At 42.9% G+C, this 25,234-nt stretch overlaps 4 protein-coding genes across 14 annotated transcripts in view; 3 read left to right on the top strand and 1 right to left on the bottom strand.

Annotated features, from left to right (window-relative positions):
• The window catches only part of PHOSPHO2 (phosphatase, orphan 2), a 10,938-nt gene extending 9,498 nt beyond the window's left edge, over positions 1-1,440 (top strand). For 3 of the 4 annotated variants that reach the window (XM_049808184.1, XM_049808175.1, XM_049808156.1), the window contains exon 2: positions 112-1,439. In XM_049808184.1, the coding sequence (XP_049664141.1) occupies positions 114-839 (726 nt within the window). In that variant the 5' untranslated portion in view covers positions 112-113 and the 3' untranslated portion in view covers positions 840-1,439. Of the gene's footprint in view, positions 1-111 lie in introns of all 4 variants that reach the window. The other variant, XM_049808167.1, reaches the window with a different exon arrangement.
• Positions 1-25,234, top strand: part of SSB (small RNA binding exonuclease protection factor La) — a 26,634-nt gene extending 1,400 nt beyond the window's left edge. Inside the window, exons 1-12 of one of the 2 annotated variants that reach the window (XM_049808129.1) lie at positions 12,583-12,713; positions 17,552-17,626; positions 19,090-19,193; positions 19,346-19,520; positions 19,672-19,779; positions 19,873-19,973; positions 20,761-20,832; positions 20,916-20,958; positions 21,695-21,835; positions 22,216-22,399; positions 22,566-22,697; positions 23,408-25,234. In XM_049808129.1, coding sequence (XP_049664086.1) covers positions 17,561-17,626; positions 19,090-19,193; positions 19,346-19,520; positions 19,672-19,779; positions 19,873-19,973; positions 20,761-20,832; positions 20,916-20,958; positions 21,695-21,835; positions 22,216-22,399; positions 22,566-22,697; positions 23,408-23,505 — 1,224 coding nt within the window. In that variant the 5' untranslated portion in view covers positions 12,583-12,713; positions 17,552-17,560 and the 3' untranslated portion in view covers positions 23,506-25,234. Of the gene's footprint in view, positions 1-12,582; positions 12,714-17,551; positions 17,627-19,089; positions 19,194-19,345; positions 19,521-19,671; positions 19,780-19,872; positions 19,974-20,760; positions 20,833-20,915; positions 20,959-21,694; positions 21,836-22,215; positions 22,400-22,565; positions 22,698-23,407 lie in introns of those variants that run through there. The other variant, XM_049808119.1, reaches the window with a different exon arrangement.
• KLHL23 (kelch like family member 23) lies at positions 5,118-11,895 on the top strand. 3 transcript variants are annotated; one of them, XR_007507001.1, is made up of 4 exons: positions 5,118-6,354; positions 7,874-8,026; positions 8,610-9,039; positions 9,155-11,895. XR_007507001.1 is itself a non-coding variant. In XM_049808095.1 (3 exons), the coding sequence occupies exons 1-3, from the start codon at positions 5,142-5,144 to the stop codon at positions 8,918-8,920; spliced, it is 1,677 nt and encodes a 558-aa protein (XP_049664052.1). In that variant the 5' UTR covers positions 5,118-5,141; the 3' UTR covers positions 8,921-11,895. The 3 variants fall into 3 exon arrangements, 1 of the variants encoding a protein (XP_049664052.1); XR_007507002.1 differs by having other exon boundaries at positions 8,610-10,900; positions 11,301-11,320; XM_049808095.1 differs by having other exon boundaries at positions 8,610-11,895.
• The window catches only part of METTL5 (methyltransferase 5, N6-adenosine), a 414,631-nt gene continuing 412,913 nt past the window's right edge, over positions 23,517-25,234 (bottom strand). For all 5 annotated transcript variants that reach the window (XM_049808214.1, XM_049808197.1, XM_049808233.1 and 2 more), the window contains exons 7-8: positions 24,624-24,673; positions 23,517-23,624 (exon numbers count right to left, since the gene is read on the bottom strand). In XM_049808214.1, the coding sequence (XP_049664171.1) occupies positions 23,571-23,624; positions 24,624-24,673 (104 nt within the window). In that variant the 3' untranslated portion in view covers positions 23,517-23,570. The remainder of the gene's footprint in view (positions 23,625-24,623; positions 24,674-25,234) is intronic.

Here is a 25,234-nt window from a genome sequence, read left to right as displayed (position 1 = left end):
TTCTTGCAGAATTTTTCTCTTCTGAGCACAAGATCAGGGTAGGAAATCAGTACTTTTGTTTACGTAAATAATTCTCTTCTTTTGTTTGTTTTGGAAACTGTTTTCTGACAGCTATGAAATTTCTGTTGGTTTTTGATTTTGACCATACAATCGTAGATGAAAATAGCGATACCTGGGTTGTGAAATGCGCTCCTGAGAAAAAGCTTCCTAATGGATTAAGAAACTCCTATCGACCAGGACATTGGACAGAATATATGGGCAGAGTCTTTGTCTACTTGGGAGACAATGGCGTCAAAGAAGATGAGATGAGAAGAACTATGACAACAATTCCTTTCACTGCGGGAATGGTAGATCTTCTGGGTTTTATTGGCAAGAACAAAGAGTTGTTTGACTGCATAATTGTTTCAGATTCTAATACAGTATTTATTGACTGGATTTTGAAAGCTGCTGACTTCCATAAGGTGTTTGATGAAGTGTTTACAAACCCTGCAGCATTCAGCAGTACTGGCTATCTTACTGTACAGAACTTCCATGCTCACCATTGTGAAAAGTGCCCTAAAAACCTTTGCAAAAGGAAAGTTTTAAAAGAATTTCTAGATAAACAGTTGGAGCGAGGAGTAAGTTATACACAAATTGTATATATAGGTGATGGTGGGAATGACTTATGTCCAGTAATGTTTTTGAAGAAGGATGATATTGCTATGCCCAGGCAGGGGTATACCTTGGAGAAGAAGATTTCTCAGTTGGCCCAGGATCTCAGTCCTGTAGAGTGTTCTGTTCTGGCATGGTCATCTGCTATTGACATTATGTCTTACCTGAAACTGCTTATAAAGGAATAATTCAAATTATAAAAGGAAACTAATATAGTTACATTTTATCTTCCTGGGAGAGAAAAACTGCATGAGTATAAAAGCACAAAATTGTAAAATTGGGCTGTTATCTGAACTTATCTTTTTCAAACACAATATGAAACTGTTTATGTTCAATCTTGGCAATAGTGGAAGAGATAAGTTAAAATGGCTTTCTAACATAGTACACGTTCCAGGGTAAGTGTAGAAGGGGTTTGCAAGAGGAATCGCTGTTATTCTTAGTCTTCCCCTCTCATCCCCCCTGCCTTTACAGACTACGTAACTGACCTTTTCTGTTCTACACACTTAGAGGAAGGAGTAGGATTAGTGCACAAAAGAATGAAATTCTTTACTTTTAAAACACTAGGTGCCAGTAGCATGGTTCTGGAACTGTTTGCTTTTATACTTCTTTGATCAGGATAAATGTTTAATTTTGTAAATTATTTGATATGCTTGTCATCTGATCTGAGGATGCATTTATATTTTCAATATACTAAATATTTTACGAAACAAAGTTACTTTTTAATAGTTTGTTTTACCTTGTATTGTAAAGACAATAAAAGTTAGTGTCACTGACAAAAGCAACACACCTGATTTGTGTGATGTATTCTGCTGGCCTGTGTCATCAGGCATCTGTTCTTGTAAGGGCCTGGAGAGAGTGAACACAAGTCAGCCTTTGGATGGCACCTTATTTATTTTGTCAGTCAGACCCCTTCTCTTCTGGAGAGCAGTAAGAATGTTGCTGTTGTGTTTAAAAAAAAAAAAAAAAAAAAAAGTCACTCTCCCATTCTCCTGACTACCACCCTGACAGTGTTCTGCTGCCACTCTGTATAGAGCTAATGCTGGTTTGATCTTCCATGCTGACAGCTCTTAGACAGCCAGGTGCTTTTTTCTTGCTGGGTTTCTGCTGCAGTGCATAGGCCCACAGAATGGTGTGTATGTATACGTGTTTACAATGATTTTGCCTATTCACTTTATAGTATAATCCTCTCTTACAGACTGGAAGGGAACATCTATGCCCATTTGAAATTTCTAACAGAATTGTTTTGTCTTTAAATAGTTTAAGGAATCATTTGTGAACATGCAGTCTTTCTCTGTACCACTCACAGTGAGATGAGTCCCAGGAGTTGGGCTCTGCATATAAAGATAGTAAAAATAAGTCTCATTAAATTTAAATATATTTTCATGCCAAATGTTTTCCTCCTTATAGTCCCACAAAAGGTCTAAAATGGTGATGTAATGTGCTATTGAACTGATGTCTGTTTTAGCTTAAGTGCCTTAATAACTGAGAAACTGCACTTCTGCAGCACTTCGGTTGCAGATGTCAGGTGTAGCTCAGCAGCCTGCAGCTGCTGTAGCTGTCTTCCTCTGTTTTCTGTGCAGCATTGTTCTCATTTTCTTACCAACACTTGATGTTGTCAATATCATCTTTTTCTCAGTTGAAGATTTTTAGGAGTGGTCTTGCCCATTTTCAGGCTGATAGTGTATATAAATGAAGATTTCCTTTGAATACTTCCTTGTAAATGGTCCTGCTTTTAGCCCTTCACCTGTTTTAATGAATCGTAGAAGGTTGCTTTGAACAGTCTGTTATCCAAGATGTCCAGAATAATATACTTGAGTTCTCAGGAGCGTTGCTTTAGTGATGGGTATTTGATAGGTGCTTGAGATGTTTCTATTGGAGATCTTACCCTATTGTCTTGTGCAAGGGCACAAAGACAGCATCTGAAGAACTGGTGGGTCTCAAGTTGTTACAGGTTTGTCCGACTTACAGGTCATACAAAAGAATGGTAATAGCTGTTGTATAGTACAATTTTGTATGGGTACTTTTTTTTTTTTTAGTTATGCGTCTCCTTTATTCTAGATGTGCTGCTGAATGTTTCAGATTGTGCCAGTCTCTTCTGTGCTTTTCAGAACTTAATTGTGAGACAGCTTGCTTTCAGTTTGTCTACAGATTTCAGTTACTGCTTACTTAAACAAAAAACTAATAGATAAATAATGATTCCACTTCCACTTATATTAACTATTGTTCTTTTAGCCTTAAGGAGCCGACCTTCTAGTTTGCTATGGGAGTGAGAAATTGAGTGAGAAATTAATCTTCATGCTCAAAAAGAGGTGTTTTTTGTGGTTTTGATGAAAGTACCAAAGCAGGAGTTGAGAGTAGATTAAGCAAAGTAGACTACTTGAAATATTAGCAATTATGATCTGATGTCTTCAAATCGAGGGTAGAGCTGATGCTATTTGCTAGCCAAAGTGCATGTTGGAGACAGAAGAAATTTTTCAATTCCAGTAGGTAGGCCATTAAGCTATTAATGCGAGGTCTTGGGTTTGTTTGGGCTTTTTTTCCTCTTAATAAAAGAGAGGAGAGAACTTTTCTGGAGCATCACAATTACCAAATTTTTCCATGTTTGGGTATAAGGGAGGATGAGTATCTCCAAAGGGTAAAGGTAGTTTAAGCTGGTAAACCATCCAAAAGAGGAAGCGAGAAGGTCCTTGAAGGGATGCAGGTTCAGTACAAAGTGTTGCTGACCTCCAGACTTGCTGGCGTTTTAAATCAACGTGCTCTCTGGAAGGGAGATGGCTTAGGTAAAGATGTTACGAAAAGAGATGCACAATGGAAGGCATTATGTGTGTATGGGAAATCTTCTGTATGGTAACACCAGCTACTATGAAGAGTACTTAGCCTTAGTATTACGTGCTAGTAGGTTGGCCAAGTCCTGGGAGAAGTTCCTGCTTGTCCATGGGAAGCTGATGAAATGGAAAATGCAAAACCACAGCAAAACAAATCTGTTGGCATGGGGATGTATAAACAGGCTCAGGGCTGGACAAGGGAATGCCCCAGAGAAAGAAATGGAGTGAGTAATGTAGCTGAGGGACAGGCCCGGGTCTGAGACAGCAGGGCTACTGCTAATTCCTGGGTTGCGCCACAAAACTCTGATTTCCTGGGCTAATAATGCATCAAGAGCGGTTGAAAAACTGAAGGCAAAGATGTGTGAAGGGTTTGTTGTTTTTTGTTTGGAACGGCTTATTTATGTCTTGTGCTTCTCCTCAAAGGTGAAGGGCAAGTTTGAGTCCTGTTGCACAGTTAGTGTGTGAGGAAGGATGGGGGGCGGGGGGTGTCCATACATACTTTGCAGTTCGGATTCCTTCTTTAGGCTATCCATGTATCTGGTGGGCATCATGGGGGAAGTACCGCCAGTAATTAAAACAAACAAATGATGCTTTTTAACCTGTGCAGAGCTGAAGCTCTCCTTAATTCCTCCTTTTGGGTATTGCTGGCACTTAGTTAATCATAACAAATACCCACCTCCTTTTGCTTGGAGAAACCAGGAGAGCTCTGGCGGCGGGGGGGGGGGGGGGGGTGGGGTGGGGGTGGGAGCCTGGCTGCTGGATCCACAGGATCCAAACCCTGCCGCAGGCGAAGGGAGGAGCTCAGCTGCTTAAACCCAGAGGACGCTGTGCTTCAACTACTTCTTTCAAAAGTCGCTATTGCAGAAAATGGTTTGCTGGCAGAAAAGAAAAGGACTTCTTAAATTGCGAACCGCGTTTTCAGAAGCGGCAAAAGCCACCGCAACCTTCTTCCCGAATAACGTGCTTGCAGTTGGCGTCTGTCCGTCAGCATTTGCACCCTGCCGGCTTCAGGCGTCTGAGGAGAGCTCGGGCCGCCCCCTCCCGCCGTGGGGAGCCCCTGGAGCTCGCTGCCCTCCCCCGCACCGCTGCCCCCAGCGCCTCAGGTGGCGGGCGGCGGCAGTCAAAGGCCCCCTCGCTTTGTCGTGCGGCTGACGGCCACCGAGCTGGTGACGCTCCCCGGGCGCCCGCGTCCGGCCCCAAGACGGCCGGGCCTTTTGCCATCCCCGCAGTCCGCCTTCTGACCCCCCCGCCCCCGGGGGCGGGCGGCCCCAGGGCAGCAGCAGCAGCGGTTCGGCCGGCGTTCCCCCCGCCCCCGGGGCGAGCCGGCGGGCGGGAGCCGGGCTGGCCTCGCGGAGGGGTCCGCGGGGGCGGGCAGCCGGCCGGGGCACCGAGATAGGAGTCGCCGCTCCGGCCCCGCCGCCTCCCGCCGGCAGCGGCTCTTCCGTAGATGGTCGCGGGGCCGCCGCGGGCCTGGGAGCGCCCCTCGCCGCGGCCGCGCTCCGCCCGGGCGTAAGCTCCGCGCGGGGCGGGCCCGTCGCCGGCGGGCGGCGGGGCTCGGCGGAGCGGCGCTCCGGCCCGCGGACAAAGCGGCGGGGAGCGCGGCGCGTCCCGGCCGGCCGGCCGCCCGCCCGCCCGCCCGCCTGCCTGTGAGCGCGGGCGGCGGCGATGGCCGTGGCCGGGCAGGAGGACTACGCGTACCTCTACAGGGACTCCTCTCACCCCGCCGGCTTCCTGGAGGCGTTCCGGGCGTTCTACCTGGACGGGCTGTTCACCGACATCACCCTGCAGAGCGCCTCGGGGGTCTTCTTCCATTGCCACAGGGCCGCCTTGGCGGCTTGCAGCAATTATTTTAAAGCCATGTTCACAGCCGATATGAAGGAGAAATCTAAGAGCCAGATCAGCCTTCCCGGGCTCAGCCACGCCGTACTGGAAGCCCTCGTGAATTATGCGTACACGTCGCAGATCCAGATAACAAAGAGAAACGTCCAAAGCCTACTCCAGGCTGCAGACCTCCTCCAGTTCGTGTCGGTAAAGAAAGCCTGCGAGCAGTTTCTGGTGAGGCACTTGGATACTGACAACTGCATAGGGATGCACTCCTTTGCCGAATATCACGATTGCTCAGAGCTAGAGAAGGAGTCCAGGAGGATACTGTTGTGGCGGTTTGAAGAAGTGTGGAAGCAGGAGGAGTTTCTGGACGTTGGCAAGGAGAAGCTCTCTTATATTCTCTCCAGAGAGAATCTCAATGTTTGGAAAGAAGAGGCAGCCGTTGAAGCTGTCGTTAAGTGGGTGGCACACAATGTGGAAGAAAGAATTGAAGACGTCTATGAACTGCTGAGCTGCATCAAAGTAGACTTAGATCACATGTATTTGAGGTCAGCTTTAAGCCTACAGAAAAAATGCCGACTTAATGACAGTAAAATAAGGTCACTCATATACAATGCCCTGAACCTCAGTCCCAAAGGCCTTTCCAGAAGACCCACAGCAGCCATGTATGTGATCGGAGGATATTACTGGCATCCCTTATCAGAAGTGCATGTTTGGGATCCTTTAACCAACGCGTGGATCCAGGGAACAGAAATGCCGGATCACACCAGGGAGAGCTACGGGGTCACTAGCTTGGGACCAGACATATATGTGACAGGAGGTTACAGAACGGAGAGCATCGAAGCCCTTGACACCGTGTGGATATATAACAGTGAGAGAGATGAGTGGACAGAAGGCTGCCCCATGCTTGACGCAAGGTATTACCACTGTGCGGTTTCCTTGAGTGGCTGCATCTATGCGTTGGGTGGTTACCGAAAGGGAGCTCCAGTGCAAGAAGCTGAGTTCTACGATCCTTTGAAAAAGAAATGGCTTCCTATTGCAAACATGATCAAAGGTAGGTAAGCTTTTGTATGGCGTCTGCTCCAAATGTCGGTACTTTTGCATTCAGCACTTTTAAGTGCCGTGGACACGTTTAGGGTTTGATCCAAGTTCTGGTGAAGTCCACGGGAATCTCCTGTTAATGTTGGTGGCCTTTGGTTCAGGTCTGTGCTAGCCAAACGACTGCGAACATCCAAACGCCATGCTGGGCTGTGCCACAGAACGCTACGGTGGAAAAGCATGTGGTAGTCTCAGTTTAATTTTGCCTTCCTTCAGGAGTAAAATTTCTGTTCTAATTAGAAAGAAATCAGAAAACTGCCTGGGATTAGAGTCTGTTCAGTAAATGGTCAAAGAGCAAGCTCCAATAAAGGGATTGCATTATTTTAATGTAAGACCAGATTACTAAGGCCTTCTGTGCAATCATTGATAGAGGTGTTGTCTTCATTTAAAACTTGTTGCATGGAGTTTCCTCATATTTCAGTGTATCGTTTGTTCAGGATCCTTAGTCTAATCTTCAGTGTGAGGATAATGAAAAGCACGAATACCTGTTTCTAGCAGCCAAAATAGCAATCTATTAAAAATGTATGAATTTGGATCACAGTCTAACTAAAGGGTATTATTTTGTTACAAAATTTATAAACCATTATACATTTCATCATACATTTTTATAAATGAATGCAATTATTTACAATTATTTATAAAATTTTACTGTAAGTTGAAGCAACATAGTATTTTTCTACATACATGAGAGCATTTGGAGGTATCTAACAGGAAAAACCACTTACTATGCTCCTACGACTTTCTTCATTGCTCGTATATTTTCTACAAACATTGCTATTATTGTCTTCTTATTTCCTTTAGAAATAGAAATGCTATGCTAATACTGTGAGCAGTTACACATTTTGTGCAGATTTTTGCCCATTTTCTAGGTGAAACCCCTTAGATACTTAAAAAACCCCACACTAATTTCCTAATTTTGGTCCATTTTGTCTTGCCAGATCCCTTGTTTTGTTTTGTTCTCTTAGAGACAGGGTTAACATGGCTCCATTCTGTTTGTGTCCTTGTTTATACAACAGCATAATTAATAATACCATGAGAAAGACTAAAAGTATTGGAAAAGATACCCTGAGACACTGAGTGATCTCAACTCCCATTGTCCTTGCCATATGAGTGACTTTTAAAAATCTTTTTAACTTAGTGTTAGTGAAATATTGAAAGTAATTCCCTATTCCAAAACCAATGTGACAGTGTGTCTTTAATTAATTACTGCATAAAAGGTCTGAGAAATACTGTGTGTCTGTATTATATGCGATATGTATCAGTTACTGCAGTTTTATTTAATTGCTCTTGACTTACAGTGATAAAATAAGGTGTCTTGACAAGTTTATTTAATTTCACATTCAGTTAAGTACTTGCAAGCATAATTTCACCCTAAAATATTAATTAACAAGGCATTTGAAATGGGATTATGGGTGGAAGTGACCGTGGTTGTTGTGTGCAGTCTGAAGTTGTGTTGTGACTTTCACACTGTGCAGGTGTTGGAAATGCCACTGCCTGTGTCCTGCATGAAGTCATCTACGTAACCGGAGGTCACTATGGGTACAGGGGAAGCTGCACCTATGATAAAATCCAGAGATACCACTCAGGTAGCAATGAGTGGAGTATAGTCACCACAAGTCCGCATCCAGGTAAACAGTAATTTCTGTAATGAGCATAGAGCTTGATTTGATTACTTGTTTCTGGGAGTCTTTAAGCCCACTTCAGAGTTTCTGGCATGTTCCTAATAAAAAGAGCAATGCCTGTAGGGCAGCAAGGGCCAGAGTGGGATCATCTCCCATTTCCAGACTCAGAGAGGGGAAGGGAAGACCCTCTTCAAGCATCTGCTCTGTAGAAATCACTATATAAATACTGAACTAAGGAATGGCTGCATTCTATTAAATAATACAGTAAACTAACTTTCTATAAAATCTACCTGTTCGTAGACCTTTGGCAAAAATAATTTATATTCATTTTAAAAGGGTTTTCTCTATGTTCTACATTTGGTAACAGTAAGCTTTTAAAGCAGTTCTCACTAAGTACTGGTGTTTGTGTCTGTATCTAATGTAATGCTTTCAGCTTGCTTTTACTGAGTGTAGCAGAAAATCCTGAGGTGTCTCCTAAGCTCAGTGAAGAAACTCAGCCGCCTTCAGTGGTGCCCAGTGTTTGTAATGTAGTTGCAGTTTAAGTTAACATTACCATGCTGAGTTGAACTATATTCCTTTCTTCCTGAAGAATACGGATTGTGTTCAATTACATTACAAAACAAGATCTATTTTGTGGGTGGACAGACCACGATCACTGACTGCTATGACCCAGAGCAAAACGAGTGGAAGCAGATGGCTCACATGATGGAGAGAAGGATGGAGTGTGGCGCAGTGGTGATGAACGGATGCATCTATGTAACAGGAGGATATTCCTATTCAAAAGGAACGTATCTGCAGAGTATTGAGAAATACAACCCTGAACTGAATAAATGGGAAGCAGTAGGTAATCTTCCCAGCGCTATGCGGTCACATGGCTGTGTCTGTGTGTATAACGTGTAAACATTTAATTTTCGTATTGCTGTTACAGAAAACAGCACGTGCAGTATTCGTAACAGTACTGATTACCTCATGAATGAAATGTCTAATACAATCTCTTAGCGCACATCATTAAAAACTAGGTATAATTTGTCTTTATTTTAAACAATTTAGAAATATAAATGTGGTAACAAGATTTCCATATATTTTTCAGTCCAATCATTCTTTGTCATGAAAGTTTTCAAATTACTCTCTTAGGATACTTTGTGCAGCTATATAGGAGCTACTGTGAAAAACAGATTTGTTCATTCATCACTGGGTGCTAAGGTGAGTAAAGCCAAACAAAATGTTCTGCATTTCTATGGACTACTGGCCTTAAGATGAAATCTTTGATACTCCAAAGGTAGCTACAGAAATGGTTCATCGCCACAAGCTAAGTGTGTGGTACATATATAGAGCAATATCACTTGGATAACTAGGTTATCCCATCCAGAAATCATGGCAGTTATAGTATGCCTGTAATTCTATCTTCACATGCTAGAGCGGAGAAGAGCACAGGCTGGGAATGAGGGAAGAAATGTCATGCAGTAGCCCCAGAGCACAAGCTGAAAGCATGCACTAGTTTTCCAGAAGGAGAACAGTGCTCTGCAGTACAAGGCAGTTTGAGAAAAGTGCTCAGTTTGCCGTGCTCACACTGGCAGGGCCTGGGGGAAGTAAAAAAAAACACTGCATGGCTTTGCAATGGGCTCTTTGGCTGACGCACAGGTATTGGTGATTTTTTTTTATTTTTTTTTCCCCCCAGAGAAAAGCCTTGCCATTGTAACTATTTTTTAAAAATCAGATTTAAGATATGTGTCTTTGTGGAATGGCAGGAGGAAATGAGAGAGACTGGAAAGTTGCTAACATCCGCCTGAGATACAAGCTTCTCTATTTTGTTTAATACCATTCGGTATTTTCTAAAAGTGCTAAACTGTGACTTGAGCAAAGGCGACAACTGAAGAAACTTGTCAAAATATGTTATGCGTGGAGAAATTGAATGCAAAGTAGTCCACTGCATTTAGTTATTATTTCTCTCAAAATGTAATACGAGATCTTCAAATTCTGTCTAGGAAGCAACCTGAGATGGGCAGGAAGGTCATCATTTTGTCACCTCTTCACTGGGAGACTTCTGCAGCAGGCTCCCAGCGTAGCATGGCAGTGCCAGCGCCGGCAGAAAAGTAGAATCCATATGTAGCATTTAAATAGCTGGTGTTTTGACCCTGCCATGCCCAGCCTTCTCACCGGTCCTTGTCCTGCATCCTGCCACATAGGTAGTAATACAAATGCATTTGATTGAATCATTATGGCAGTGACTTCTTAGGATTTGTTTTCTCCTCGTAGCTAGTATAGACAGTGTAATGTGGGGCTTGTGATTAGCCTGGTTCCCTGAGGGAGCAAGGTGCAACTGTGTTGTCTTTCTGTGTGTGTGTGTAAGCTCCCCTCTAATGCTGGACTCACTTGTCTGGGTTCAGCCGTGTTCTACAGGGAGGTATAGGCCTTAAAAATACACTTTTTTTTTTTCTTTTTTCAGATTTTATGAAAATTGGTAGCAGGGTAGAGGGGCAAGAGAGAGACTGAAAGGAAGCACGAGTTGTGTGGAAAGTACAAGATGGCAAAGCCTTCCTAGTGCCGAGGAGGCGGCTATGAGGAGTATTCCTGCTCCTGCCTTTGCTGCCCCTCACCCAGTCCCGCTTCAGCTGCTGTGGGGCCGTGTGGTCTGATAGTGTCGATCCAAATAAAGAAGTGCTGTGGGGAGCTGAGAGGCTCTTTTAGCCCAGATCGGTTCCCCAGTCTGGCGCTTAAAATCACTGCAGAAACAGCTGTTAGGCATGGGTATGAAAGGCAGGGACAACACAGGGCTGCCGTAGGCTGTGGCGGGAACTTCCTACACCAGCACCGACACCTACAATGAAATTTTGGTTTTATTGGATTTATCAGATCTGATCAAACGAGCTTCCCAAGCAGGTAAGTCCTGAGTTTATAGTATTTCTTTTTCTTAATCATAAACATTTTCAACATTTCTTTCACATTTTTATGCTATTTCCCACTTGCATTTGACTGCCGGTAGCAGGCGGCACTCAACTCTGCGCTTTGATGTGAAGTTCTGTGGTGTATATATAGTTCTCATTTTGATGTCTTTGTGTGTCACCTTACTACGTCAGAAGCTCATATGTGTGTGGGTTCAGTGTTTTGCTTCATTATCCATCCCACTGAGAGCTATTTAAGGATCCAATGTAATTTGTTTAAAGACTCTAAACTCTAAAGAGGTGTGGGGAATTGAACTCTGACGCTGTTTGAAATGCGTGGGCAGGGCAGGTGGGCAAAAGAACTAAAGTGAATTTGTTTCTCCTGGAAATCTCCACAGCTGAGAATTGTTCAAGGGCGGGTGGAGATTTGAAAAGACAACATCACAACAGCATGAAGGTGATCTTTATATTGAAAGGAACTGCAGTGAACTCGACGTGTGTATGTACTTTTTCAGTGCAAAATATGTACCTGTTAACCTTCATGTTTGTCAAAAACAGCAGCATAGAACGGCTGCTTGTGGCTGGCCCTACGGTTCATTCTGTTGGGTATCCTGTCACTGACAGTCGTGAGTCAGTGAAAGGATGTAAGAACAAGGCAAGGACTCACAAAACCTTGCAGCATCCGCCTGTCTGCTGCTTCTAAACTAGGTGCTTAATCATGGTGAAAGGCAGCGCTCTTCAGGGCTGGAGCACAGGCACTGGAAGCCGGAGTCCACTTTCTCCCTCTGGGCACCCCGCGGGTGAGCAGTACGCTGCTCCTCGGCCTCAGTGTAACTGCCAAGTGAAAAAAAGCCTTTAGTTCTCACGGGCTAGGAGAGTACGTGCTGATCTGGCGAAAATGAAGTCAGTGGGATTACCGCCTAGGGCTTCAGATGAGGTCCTACTTTTTTAGAGGCTTTTGAATTTTTAGAGGTATTTAGAGTAAATGGCGTGTAGAAGTTCAGACTCGCGGTTAAATTTTAACTGGTGCTATTTTTTACAATAACCTACAATGTCCTTTTAAATTAGCTCATGACCGTAGCACATCCCAAGTAGGTGTGTAGCAATCGGGTCTTGAGCACAGGCAGGAACGTGGGTTCAGCGAGAGGAATCGGGATTCCGGCTTCTGGGCCGTGCTTGCGCATCCTGTGGGAGGTGGAAAGCTCCGAGCAGGGGATCTTTCAGCCATCCGTGTGGTACGGTTTCAGTAGTAGTATTTGAACGTGAGCACTATGGTATTGTGCTGTCGGGCCTGTGTTACGGCAGACGTTTTGCTGTTTCACTTGTAAACGAGAGAAGTACCGAATGCAGAGGGCAAACGACTTGTTAAGTCGGTGCCCGCTATTACAAGTTTTACTTGGGTGCAGATGTCTACAACGCGTCTCCAGTACTTCTGTGAACGTCTGTAATGGCCAATAAATGTAAATACACCGTCGGTGTACAAACAGGAGCTGTTAAGCTACTTTCGCTGCTGACGGCGCCGCAGCCCTGCGCGGCCGGACCGCTGTCCCCGGCGGAGGCGCGCGCCGCCGCGCCAGCCCCTCCCACCGCTGCCGGGGCGTTCCCCGGTGCGACGCACCAGCGCCAGCCCGGGGGGGGGGGAGGGGCGGAGGGAGCCCCGCCTGCGGCTGCCGCCCGCCCCGCCCCGGAAGAGGCGCCCACGTGAGGGGCGGGGCGGGGGTTGCTGGGCCGCGCGGCGCCGACTGCGGCCTTTAAAGCGGCGGAGCGGGGCCGCGTGCGGGCGGGCTGGCTCGCTCCCAGAGCTGCGGCAGGTTTGTGCTCGGGGCGGCCTCGCGCCCCCGCGTCGGGCGGCTGCGCGGGGGGGGGGGAGCGGGACGGGACGGCGCTGCTCGGGCGCCGTGCGCTCCGCCAGGCCAGGCCAGGCCCGGCCCGGCCCGGTCCCGTCCCTCTGAGGAGCGGCGGGCAGGGCCGGCTCCAGGGCGGGTGGCGGCGCCCGGCGGGGGAGCGGCGCCGGGCCGGGAGGCAGGCGAGGAGGGAGGAGCCCCTGGAGCGGGGGAGCGAGTGCTGCTGCTTTTCCGCCGGCTCGGGCAGAAGCGCGGTGCGGGGCCCAGCCGTGGCCGGCGGAGGCAGGGCGAGCTGCCGCCGCGCCTTGGCTCGCGCCGGTGCCGGCGCCGCGGCGGTTACTTCCCGGAAGCGCGTCCGGCGGTGCTTGGGCGCGTGCGGTACGCCTCTGGACGTTGAGGGCTGCGCGGTGCGTCCCGCGCGCCCGGTGCCGCTCCAGCCACGTGCGCCGCCGCCCCCGCCTCCTGCTGCCCCTGCGGCGGGCGAGGGGCCCCGGCCCCGGCCCGGGGGGAGCGGCCCCGAGCGCCGGGCGGGCCGAGGGCAGCGCTCGGGCTGCAGCCGGGCTGAGGTGTCCGCAGGGCGGGAACCTCGGCCACGGGGCTTGAGGCTGTCCGAAGAGGGCTGCGTTGTCGCTACGGTAGTACGAAAGCGTCTTGGAACGAACTGGTGGCCTCCTAGCGTAGGCGCAAGGCTGAGGAGCCGACATTTCTAGGCTTTAAATTCTTCTGATAAGAACGTACTTCCTTATATTGCACCGATTCTACTCAAAAACCAACGGCGAAAGTATCAGCTGTGATGAATGGTGGCAGTTAATGCTTACCTTGAATAAAAAGCTGTATTTTGATGCAAGAACCTGGTGAGAAGGCTCAGACCTTACATATGGGTTCCTGAACAACACATTGCGAGAATAAGCCTTCCATGTAACTATTGGGTAAACTCTCTTTTAAATAAGGCCTTTCGCTCTAGTACAGTAATGGTCAAAGCACTTGGCCTGCAGCTCAGCGTTGTCCAGACATTGACAGTAAATGACTGGCGAGATGAAAATCCACTTGAGAGTTCTTTTGGGATGATCTGGCTAATATAGTGTGGGATCAAATTGTCCTAGTTAAAGGGCTCACCTGTTATTTTCCATTTGTAATTTAAATCTCATGCCTATTTGCATTACTCTAACTTGTTTTCATTTTGAGTGGTACTGATACAGACTGTTGGCACACAGAAGGAACAAGCCAGTGTGGTCTACTAAGAAAGCACTTACAATAAAATCTTATGTACGGTTTTGCATGCTGTTCAGACTGTGACTGTTCTTCAGGGGAGCGAACTTTTTATCAGTCCTCATTGCTGCACAGCAACTGAAAGCCATTGATCTGGAAGTTGGATCCAGAAGACTAGCTTGTGCTAAATGACTGAGCTACAGAATCTGAAGTGAGCATGTGCAGCAAGACTAGAGTTTCTTCTAAATTCAAAGGCTGCTTCTGCTTTTATTTTAAGTAGGTTAGAGCTCGATCAGTGTCTGAGCTGAATTCCACATATAGCAAGTCTGAGTCTTAGTCTTGCCTTCAGTTTATTGTTACTTGCAGCTGAACAGGTGCTTTTTAGAAAAACTTTTCCAGGTGTAAGACTTAATCTGAAGGACTTGGCCCAGGTCTTGTGTTGTTTTACACTTTTGTACAGTTTGGTTTTTACCTTGAAAATACTGCTAAGGAAATGGACTTTGTTCTTCGTCTCTTAGCAGTGGAGCTGAACCTTATTATGTGGAAAGCGAGTTGCTGGTTCTGGGTATTTTGGTACCCAGAGGCAGGCAAACTGGGAGAGCAGTGCACTGTGCGAGCTGGGGAAGTGCAAGAAAAGGTATTCAGGGATGTAACAAGGCTGAAAGAGTTTAGGTGATGGAAGCTAGGTGAAGACAAAAAGCATATGTTCTGCCATTGTGCTTCACAGCACTATTACCTTGGCATTTCTTAATGGCTTCTTGGGTATCCAGCAGTAAAAAGAAGGCTGTCCTGCATATTTCAGACTGGTGTGGTTTTTCGCCAGGCTACAAGAGCCGAGCTACCCCGGACAGATGGAGGGGGGGATTCTCTCTGAATGGCAAAACCAAAGCAAAGTCAACAGCTTTATGAATGGATTCTCTTGTAACTATACTATCTCAGGTTGCCTCTGTGTAATACTCACCTCATTAACTGGGTAATTGCTGGTGATTTGGCAGTATGCAGCCAAAAGGTGCCAGGTTTTATTTTAACAACAACTTGTATTAAGGGAAAACTTGCTCCAAGAAATCCATGCACCATTCAGTAAGACAGGTAAAACAGCAAAGACCACCAAAGGAGCAAGAAGATTCAGCCTACTTGGAGGTTGGTCTGTATTTCACACCACAGAAGAATACAAAGCAGCTGTCTCCACTCTTAAGAGTGTACTTGAGATTTGCTGACCAAATGGAAGGTGGTGAGGGAAGATTCCTCTATCCAGCTCAATCTGTATTTCACTGTGCACCAGCAGATTGTCTCTGTTCTAGAGTTCCAGAACATATTGTTAATGCGTTTTTCTTAAAACAGGATACATGACTAAGATCCAAATTAATATTTTTCCTCAGAATATGCAAGAGAGCGAAATTTTTCACATCTTTTAGTAAATTAGTGTGTCTTAAACACTGAGCTGTACTGTGAAAAGCATCCATAAAAAAATGGTTCACTTAAATGTTGCCTAGTGCTTAAAAAAATCTGCCACACCTGGAGAAGAGACTTTGCAATGTGAGTTAAATCACCAAATTAAGGTTTGGGAATATGAAGATTCACATAGCTGCCATTCAGTACTTTTTTTTGACCCTGAGAATATAGTTTGATGTCAAATCTAACCCACTAGAACTGCTTGCTGCCACAGAAAGGTTTTTCTGATTTTTTTTTTTTTTTCCTCTTGTGCTCCCTGCCCTAACAGCTCCATCACTAGTGTTTTCTACAAGCAGAATCAAGTCAGTGATAATTTACCAAATGGAACTGTTCTTCCCTTTCTTTAGTGGGGGTTAACTTTCTGTTGGATCGGGTGTTACAGTAGCGCATAAGGAGTGTGGTCAATTAGTTGATCTAATGGAAAAAGCTGAAACTACTCCATAGACTGCCATTAAATTACACCAAATTAGGTATAATGTAAAATAGAATGCTGGTTTCTCTCACAAGTCAAGTGTTGGTGACAACATCACAGGGGAGTGTTGAGATAGTACCAGAACCTAAATGTGGTGGTGAACTAAGTTTCCTGTAGTCAGGGTGGCTAATGTGAGACACCTGTACAGTAACTGCAACTGTTAGTTTGTGTACTATGGCCTGGATTTTTGTAAAGTGCTTTATAGACAAATGAATCGCACTCTGAGCATAGCTGTCAACTAACACTTGCTGAAATCATGCTTTGAAGAGTGTTACAATGTTAGGTACAGGTAGAAGTCCAGTAGTGGAGACCAGGATGCAAATTTTAAGGCTGTAAGTGCCTAGATTAAAAAGACCTACAAGCAAGTCAAAGTATGCAACGTAGCCTCCAGATCAGGAAGAGGAGGAAATGGGAATACTGCAGACTGCAGCAGGCTGAACAATGATCCGTGAATTAAACTACTAAAATAAGAAGATGGGGCTGCCAGGCAGGTGTTCTGATGAAGAACATAATTTCCTGTGACAAGGGAGTCTCGGGGGAGTTTTGCCTGCTTCTGTGTTGTCAGTCATCTTGATGCTCTGAAAGATGTTACTGTCTTGCGAGTGGCAGAAGACCAGAATGTGTATGCTTAAATCTCCCAATAAACCATGCAAGGCACGAGTGCAAACCCATCTTCACCAGTAGTCTTAATGATCACTGATCTGTGAACTGGGTTAACTGAGGGCCATCAAACTGCTTCATCTTCTGTAGCTGGATTTAACAAGTGTGATAGTGCCCAAAGGGAGAAAGAAGAAATCTGTGCTTTGTAGTTCAAAACTGAATTCAACCTGATTTCCGACAGCTTTATAAAGCTGCATTTTTCCTCAAGGATTACTCTTCACACTCTATCCTTATCTTAAGAGCAACTAGATAGACATTTTCTGATGCCAATTAACTTTCTGGCCAGTAGCTGCTTTCTTACCAACCTTCTAGTGCATGTTGTGACTGTATCTGATGTATTGGGATTATATGCTTAATGCCAATTAAGGGGAGAAGTTACTTTCAAGTTAAAGCATCTTGCCTCTTATCAAAGATGCTTAATTCAGTATTCAGGCAGAACTGCAGTGAAGACAAGTTTGTAAAGGAGAGAACTAGACACCTTTAGGATGTATTAGTAAATGCACATACTTCCATTCCTTCCTCCAGTAAGTTCCTTGAACTTCCAAAGATTAATTAGGATGCAGAAGCTTCAGGAAAGTTTCTAATTATACCTATTTAAGAATATTAAACAATTTTTGTTACTGATGTTTTGCCTAGTGATGAGACGTTGGATTTGACTTAAAGAACAAATGTTGTTTCTCAAGTTTGTTGCTGTTAGGTACCAGCTGAGGATCTATGCCTAGAAAAAGGTAAATACTGCTGTAAAGTGCCAGCATTTTTTTACTTGCCTTGAATGTGGAATGCCAAATGGTATAACCACGGTATTTTACTTTTTTCCATTTGTTTCATAGTTTCCCCTTGGAGTTCTGCAGTCATGTTTAAAGTTGGCTCACAAGCATAAACATGGCTAAAGAACTTGTCTGTTATCTTGTTTAGATGAGACTGCAGTGAAGTGCAACATTATATTCATATAAGTCTGTAGAAAGTACTGTGCAATGCTTAGTGCCTTTGCTTTATATTCTTTTCAACACAGCTGGTGAAAATGGCTGAAAATGGAGATGGTGAAAACATGTCTATTTTGGAAAGCAAAATCTGTCAGCAAATTGAGGTAAGTTCAATTTATAGTTTGGATCTGGACTGAGATGTAGTTTTGGAGACATTCATTGGTAGGGGTTTGGCAAGTGGGAAATTAGCTTCATAGGGAGTTAGACCTGAATCTTCAGCTCTTTAAAAAAATGTCTGTCCCAGGTCTATGACAGGTATTTAATACTTCAAGATAACTCATAATTGTAGTCATAAGTTGGAAGTTATACTTGTCTAGAGTTGCCTGTAAGATCACCATTTTAAAACACAGGTTTAAGTTGCTTGCGTTTTAGGTGCTAGAGCAAGTGACTGTATCATTAAACAATTTATTACTATGTTCACTGGGGTTATTCTATCTATACAAATAGGAAGATGCATTTTAATTCTATATGACTTAGGGGTTTTTGTGAGAAAAAAAAAAGCCTCCTACTTGGGCATCTGTGCTGGTCAAAATATTAGCATGTTGCATAACTTGCTATTATGATTTACTGCTTTGTAATTTATTGCTACAAATTACAACTAAACTTATGTGCCTGCTTCACATTAACTATTTCTCACTCTAGAGGCTCGGAGGGTTACACTACAATGGAAAACTAAGCACATCACTTTAATGGTTTTGTTCTAGATATTTTTCCTGAAGGACAAAAATACAGCTGCACGTGTATCCCCATTAGGATATGGAGCTGTAGTCATTATTTATTAAAAAACAACACCTCCCCCCCCCAAGATTGAGGAAAAATAGTTGTCAAAGCTAGACTTGTGGTAATGTGAGTCTGAGGTATATTAGAGGGAGAGGTATTGTTCTAAAACTTGCACTGACTTTCTGAAGCACAATGATATTGGTGGAAACACTCCAGCTTATCCTATGGCTTCAAGTATTTGTCCCTGGTTAGATGACAGCTAGCAAGCAAAAGAATCTGATTCACTTGTCTGTCTTGTACTGAATTGTCTTCCCATGCTGGACATGATCAAAATGAGGACATAGTAAATTAAAATGAAAACAATTTTTTTATCTTAGAGTATTTTCTTGAATGACACCTAGAAACGCTACTCTATATGTATGATTTCTCAGTGTGGCAAATACAATATTTTTGCTTATGCCTTCCTTAGAATGAGGACGAAAACCTGAATTCCCTTGGTGATTAATTTAACTTTTGATTCTGCAGAGCTTGATCAGGTTGATAAATAATGATGTTAACAGAATAAGATTCGTGCCTCTCTTAAACAAAACTGCAGTCTACCTGTGCCTCATTAGTCCCACTGGATGAAGCACTGGGTTTTTTACAGCTTATGTGTTGCAGCTAACTTTTGGAAAAGTACCACATTAAAGCAGGAAGTAATAATTTCAGAATTTCTAATTGTTCAGATTATTGAATTTTGGTATGTCTCGATCCACTGCAGTAAGTTGTCAGATGAAAATGAGCTTTTAAGACTGAACATTCAAAGACAAATCTCTCTCTCCTCCTCCCTCCCCCTTCTTTTTTGCAGTACTATTTTGGCAATCACAATCTACCAAGAGACAAGTTCCTAAAGGAACAGATCAAACTAGATGATGGCTGGGTGCCTTTAGAAGTAATGATCAAATTCAACAGGTAATAGTCTGGATGGAAGGGTAACTTTCAGCTACTTATCTCTTTTTGGAGCCAAATATCCCTGGTCTGCATGTACAACTTCTGTTGCTGTTTTAACATCTGGCTTCAGCTTTGCCTGTACAGGTAATAACCTGTGTCTGCTTACTCAATAGGTTAAGTCGCCTTTCAAAAGATTTTAGTGTTATTGTAGAAGCACTAAGAAAATCCAAGACTGGTCTAATGGAAATAAATGAAGACAAAACTAAAATCAGAAGATCTCCAAACAAACCCCTTCCTGAATTAAATGACCAGTATAAGGCTGCAATTAAAAACAGATCTGTGTATGTTGTAAGTAAACTTCTTCCTTTGCAATGTGCTGTTCTGCATGACTTTGATTGAAAACCATCTAAGTAAAGCTTGAATTAACTCATACTAGATAGGGTATCATTTCTGACTAAGTGTCTGTTGCATATAATTGAAGCTTGTTGCTGTCTTGCAGAAAGGCTTTCCACTAGATGCAACTCTTGATGATATCAAAGAATGGCTTGAGGATAAAGGTCCAGTTGAAAACATTCAAATGAGGAGAACATTGCAGAGAACATTTAAGGTAGCTCTTGCGATGAACAGTTAGACCCGGGCCAGGCCCTGGACAACATTTTGTCCAGTTACGTAACACTGAATGTCTCTCACCATTTAACAGGGCTCAATATTTGCAGTTTTTGATAGTGTTGAATCTGCTAAGAAGTTCACAGAGATCCCAAACCAGAAGTACAAAGACACAGAGCTGATAGTACTTTTCAAGTAAGTCCACTTAACTGATGTATGAACTAATAATGGTCAAGGGTGGATTTAGACAAGAACCTGGCTTGAACTGAGAAGTGTAAGTTTCTACACTGTTGTACAGGTATTGATAGCTGTACGTTTTGGAGGCTAGCTGTCCTGGTTTCAGCTGGGATAGAGTTAATTTTCATTCTACTAGCTGGTATAGTGTTATGTTTCAGGTTCAATATGAGAAGAATGTTGATAACACACTGATGTTTTCAGTTGTTGCTAAGTAGTGTTTAGACTAAGTCAAGGATTTTTCTGCTTCTCATGCCCGGGCTGGAGGGACACAACAAGTTGGAAGGGGACACAGCTGGGACAGCTGAGCCAAACTGGCCAAAGGGGTATTCCATACCATATGATGTCATGCCCAGTGTATAAACTGGGCGGGGGGATCACTGCTCAGGGACTAACTGGGCATTGGTCACCGAGTAGTGAGCAGTTGCACTGTGCATCACTTGTTTTGTATATTCCAATCTTTTATTATTACTGTCATTTTATTATTGTTATTAGTTTATCCCTTTCTGTTTTATTAAACTGTTCTTATCTCAGCACACAAGTTTTACTTTTTTTTTTCTTCCTGATTCTGTCCCCCATCCCACTGAATGGGGGGGAAAGTGAGTGAGCGGCTGCGTGGTGCTTAGTTACTGGCTGAGGCTAAACCACAACACTAGCATCTCAACTGTTTCTTGGCTACTGCGGTCTTAAAAAGTAATTATAATGGAATTCTTTAAGTGGTATTAACTTAGCTTATGTTCTGTTGAAGGGAGGAGTATTGCACAAAGAAGAATGAAGAAAGGAGACAAAACAAAGTAGAAGCCAAAGCAAGAGCTAAACAGTAAGTCATTATCAATTGAAGTGCCTGGTTTTGCTCACCTGACCACACTTAACCAACTCTTAACTAATTTAACTTTTCTACAGGGAAAAAGAAGAAAAACAGAAACAAGCAGCAGATGCTGAAATGGTATGGGTTTCTTAAATCTCTGTACCTGAAAACTATGCAGTGCTTGCTTTTGCATGAATTTTCAATCCACACATAACAAACATGCTCCTGCAGCTACATTTTGTAAACCTAACGTGGGATATTCAGAGTCTGAAATTCTATAATATAGAACACTTTCTGGAAAATCACTTCAGCTTTTCTAACTAACCTACAGTAAGACTTTGTTTTGTCATGGCATTTAATCTTAATTTCAAGAGACTAATTTTGTTTAAAGGATCATATCCTGAATTTAAATTATTAGGCATGTTTACCTGTTCAGAAGTGATCCTAAATGCACCATTGAGATGATCATTTTTCTGTGGTATTTAAAGGATCCAGTAAGGATTTAATCAGTATTACATAGATTTTTAACCTGAGGTGTCAGCCTTCAGAAAACTGTTTTGTAGAATTTAAAAAGTGTAACTGTCTTATGGGAAAGGAGTCCTAAGTTGCACAAAGATGTATCATAGTAAGCAAAGAAAATTTTAAAAAGGGGGAAGAAAAAAAAAAAGGAGCAGGACACACCATGCAAGACTTGGGCATCAGCATAAATAAGCTATGTAGCAAGAATGCTTGGATTATTGATGGAGCTAAGGGGGGGTGACTTAAATTGTTTATTTATCACTATTACATTTTAATAGTCTTAGGATTGAGGGGAAAAAAATTAATATTCAAGCTTGACTCCAACAAAAATGTGGTTTTTTTTAATCTCATTTAGAAGTCTCTGGAAGAAAAAACAGGATGTCTTTTGAAGTTTTCTGGTGATCTAGATGATCAAACATGCAGAGAAGATCTCCATGATGTATTTTCTGATCACGGAGAAATCAAATGGATACACTTTGTCAGAGGTGCGAAGGAGGTCAGTAGAATCTTAAGACAAGGAGTTAAGATATCTGTATTACATTTTGAAGCTGAATGATTAAATGGTTGTTCTCATATGTAATCAAATAAGAAATTATTTGACTTGTGGAATTGCAGAGTATCTAGAGAATTAAATTATCCCCTTAAATTCTTTCAAAAGAACAGATAAAAGGTTCCAGCCTTCTCAGTTGATAAGGTCAAAATTGAGACTGAGAATGTTTGTTAGGACAACCTGAGGGTTTTGCTTCAGTCTAGGCATATTTTACATCATGCAAGAGTAATGAACTTACTGAGGTACCTAACAGCATACCTTGTTCATCATTCTAGCTGCAGTTTTCGCAATAAGATTCAAATGCAGATGCCACTCTTCTTTTTAAGGGAATTATCCTCTTTAAGGATATTGCAAAAGAAGCTCTGGAAAAGGCCAAAGCAGCAAATAATGGAAACTTACAGCTTCGGAGCAAGGATGTTACATGGGAAGTCCTAGAAGGAGATGCAGAGAAAGAAGCTCTGAAAAAAATACTGGAAGATCAGCAAGAACTGCTGAAACAGAAAACAAAAGGTCCTCCTTTTATTGGTTTAAACATTTATAATGTCCTAGAAGTGGCATTGTGTGAAAGTAACTGTGAATAGTGAATATGTACTGAACACTGACTAATTGTAAAGCATTCTTTTGAGTTTGCCAGTTAAAAGACAAATGATACAAAGTTCCTGACATCTCCCCACAGGACGCAAAATTAAAGGAAAAGGAAGAGGGGGAAAGATACCTCAAGGTGCACACAAAGGAAAAGTACAGTTTCAGGGCAAGAAAATAAAGTTTGAGAACGAAGAAGAAGGTGGTGAAGATGATACCAAAACGGGTATGTTATTTTGTGCACTGGATATAGCTTCTTTAGTACATGGAGCTACTCTCTGGAGAAGTACTCGTGTTTCTTACAAGTGTTTCAGATTTGGCCTTCATTGTAGTATTTCTGTTCTCTTGTCAGTATCAGTAAAGTAACTTTAAACGTCTTGCGCTTGATTCCTTCCAGAACTGTCCAAAAAGCTTATTAAAACAATTACTAGATAGCTGAGGCTGTACTGCAGGGCTGTTCAAAGCATTCTGCATTGAAAGAAGGTGGTTGTCAGCAACATTACACAACTGTACAGACCCAGTCTCAAGTGGTGATTTTTTTTTTTTCCTTGAGGATATGAGAAGACTTCATAGTTCTGCATATTGGTATTTAGCTTGGAGAAGATAAGAGCTAAGTTTCTGTTCATTAGATGTGGCACCTGCTTAAAGAAAACCCCGTGAAACCTACTCCTGTTAGATTGTATTCCTTCATCTTCTTATCTGCCTTCCTACTGTGAAGTTATACAGGGAAGAAGCTCTTCAAAGTTGCCATTTTAGAACATCTAAAAGCTTTAAGTCACAGTAATAAGTAAACCGTCTAGCACAGCAGTGGCTGTGGATAAACTAGGACTCATCATTGAATATACATGGTAGGAAGGGTTTGGTTTTTTCAGAAGATTTCATGTAATACTGAAATGCTTTCCTTTACCATAAATGACTACGTATTCAATTTTGCAGAACCAGCAAGTCCCAAGAAGAGACCACTAGAAGAAACGGAAAAAGAACAGCCTGCACCAAAACAACTGAAAACAGAAAATGGAGATGGAGATCAGTAATACTACAATTTAAAAAAAAAAAAAAATTTTATTGTTCCATTTTCAATAGGTTTTAAAGACACGCCTCAGTTCAGGAGTTTCTTGGCAGAAAATCTAATGAAATCCACTTCAATGTCAACCTACAATGAGATGAAAGTTTCATTTTGTTGGGTTACAGTTTTTTTGTTAAGAAGCATGTTTAGTCTCACCACCCTGCAAAACTCTTTTATATTTATAGTTTTGTTTATACTGTCAGATCCTCTCAACTTCTCTGGCACTTCATTCAAATGTAAAAGGTTCCAGACTTTGTAATCTTGCGGTTATGTTAAATAGCAGCTGCCAATAAATTCAGAACTTAAAACTGCTTACTACTGAAGCCTGGATGTTAATGTAGTATAAAGCTGTAACTGTGAAGTAGCAAAGCTGAAGGACAGGCTTCCATTATTTAGTTCAAGTCACCAAGAGAATAGGTACAGCTGAATAAAACTTCTAGTCTTTGGTACTCAACATACTTAACAGTCTTCAAATCTTGGTCAGTCTACTCCAGGATTCTGTCTACTTCCCCTGTGGTGATGAGATACATGTCTTCTAGGCCAGCATTCAGCACCCAGGAACTCGCCTGTGGGCTTAAGCTTCCATACTCTAGTATCCTGACTAGATCTTCTATTGTAGGATGAAGTGCACAGGTTCCTCCTGCCCCCTCTTAAGACAGTTCTATGAGAGATTTCACTGGCTGTAGCTATTTGCAGTACAGAGCATAGAACGCTGAAATAATGCTACAGCTGTAAAATCCTAGTTACTCTGGCCTTCGTTACTTAACTCAGTCTAAGTTCCAGTTGCAGATAGGATCAAGCAAATAACTATGGAACGTTGAGTCAAGGAGACTACCTTTGGCTTTTTCACATCTAGTTGCAGTGTTGGCTTTAATCTTTGTGTATAGCTTTGACTTGCATTACAATGATTCTTTACCCTGTTCAACTACAAAATGTAGTAACAGCAATGTCACTTGATGCCATCATGAACTTCTCTCAGGTGCTGTGAGCATATGGCCCTAAACTTAAATTTTCTTAAGTAGAATTTATTTATCTGCCTCGTACAAAAGAGAGCATTTTCTCAGTTATGTTAGGTTTTATACTTACTGATTTCTTCTTATGGAACTTGTATGATGCTGGTAGGTCGTATCTAAGTTCTGTGAACAGTACAAAGAATACTTGTTAGACTTGAATGATTATTAGTCAATTGACTTGCACCCTACATCGCTATTCTTCTATTTCTCCTATTGTCCACCTCTGTTGCTCCCTGACTAGATAACTGTTTTGACCTCTGGACTAGATTATGACTGAACATTTAAGCCAACCACATCAGACAGTAAGTGGATGGCTGAAGTGCAGTTGTGTTTCAAGCACTTGTGCAACTTCCATGTCTCAAGTTGTATGACTGTATAAAGCATCCAGCTGGTGATATTTAAGAGTCAGGAAGATACTTGAACAACTGTCAGAAAAATATTTAGGTGGCTTTAAGGACAGAATGTGTTTTTGTGTGAGAACTGACCTGCACTTTTGCTTTTGTTATTCAGCAACAATCTCCTTTTGAAGCAGGAAGGTAGGTAACTTCTGCTTGAAGGCAAAATCTAGTCCAGGAAGAAATCCAATTCTAATTCTGCACAGAATATGTATCCCTGTGAGCTTTAGCAAGTGCCTGCTTGTATTCTAGCCAGGTAGCAAGGTATTAAAAAAACCAACCAACCAAA

Source organism: Accipiter gentilis, chromosome 1, assembly GCF_929443795.1.
Source record: "Accipiter gentilis chromosome 1, bAccGen1.1, whole genome shotgun sequence".
In the NCBI taxonomy this organism is placed as follows: Eukaryota; Metazoa; Chordata; class Aves; order Accipitriformes; family Accipitridae; genus Astur; species Astur gentilis.
The sequence above is the reverse complement of the archived record's forward strand: the minus strand, read 5'-3'. Positions and strand labels throughout refer to the sequence as shown.

Bases quoted from the DNA above. Each gene is read 5' to 3' on its own strand.
- KLHL23 (XM_049808095.1), top strand. From the start codon at position 5,142: ATGGCCGTGGCCGGGCAGGAGGACTACGCGTACCTCTACAGGGACTCC. The intron at 6,355-7,873 runs GTAGGTAAGCTT...CACACTGTGCAG, and splicing joins TATTGCAAACATGATCAAAG to GTGTTGGAAATGCCACTGCC. The intron at 8,027-8,609 runs GTAAACAGTAAT...TTCTTCCTGAAG, and splicing joins CACCACAAGTCCGCATCCAG to AATACGGATTGTGTTCAATT.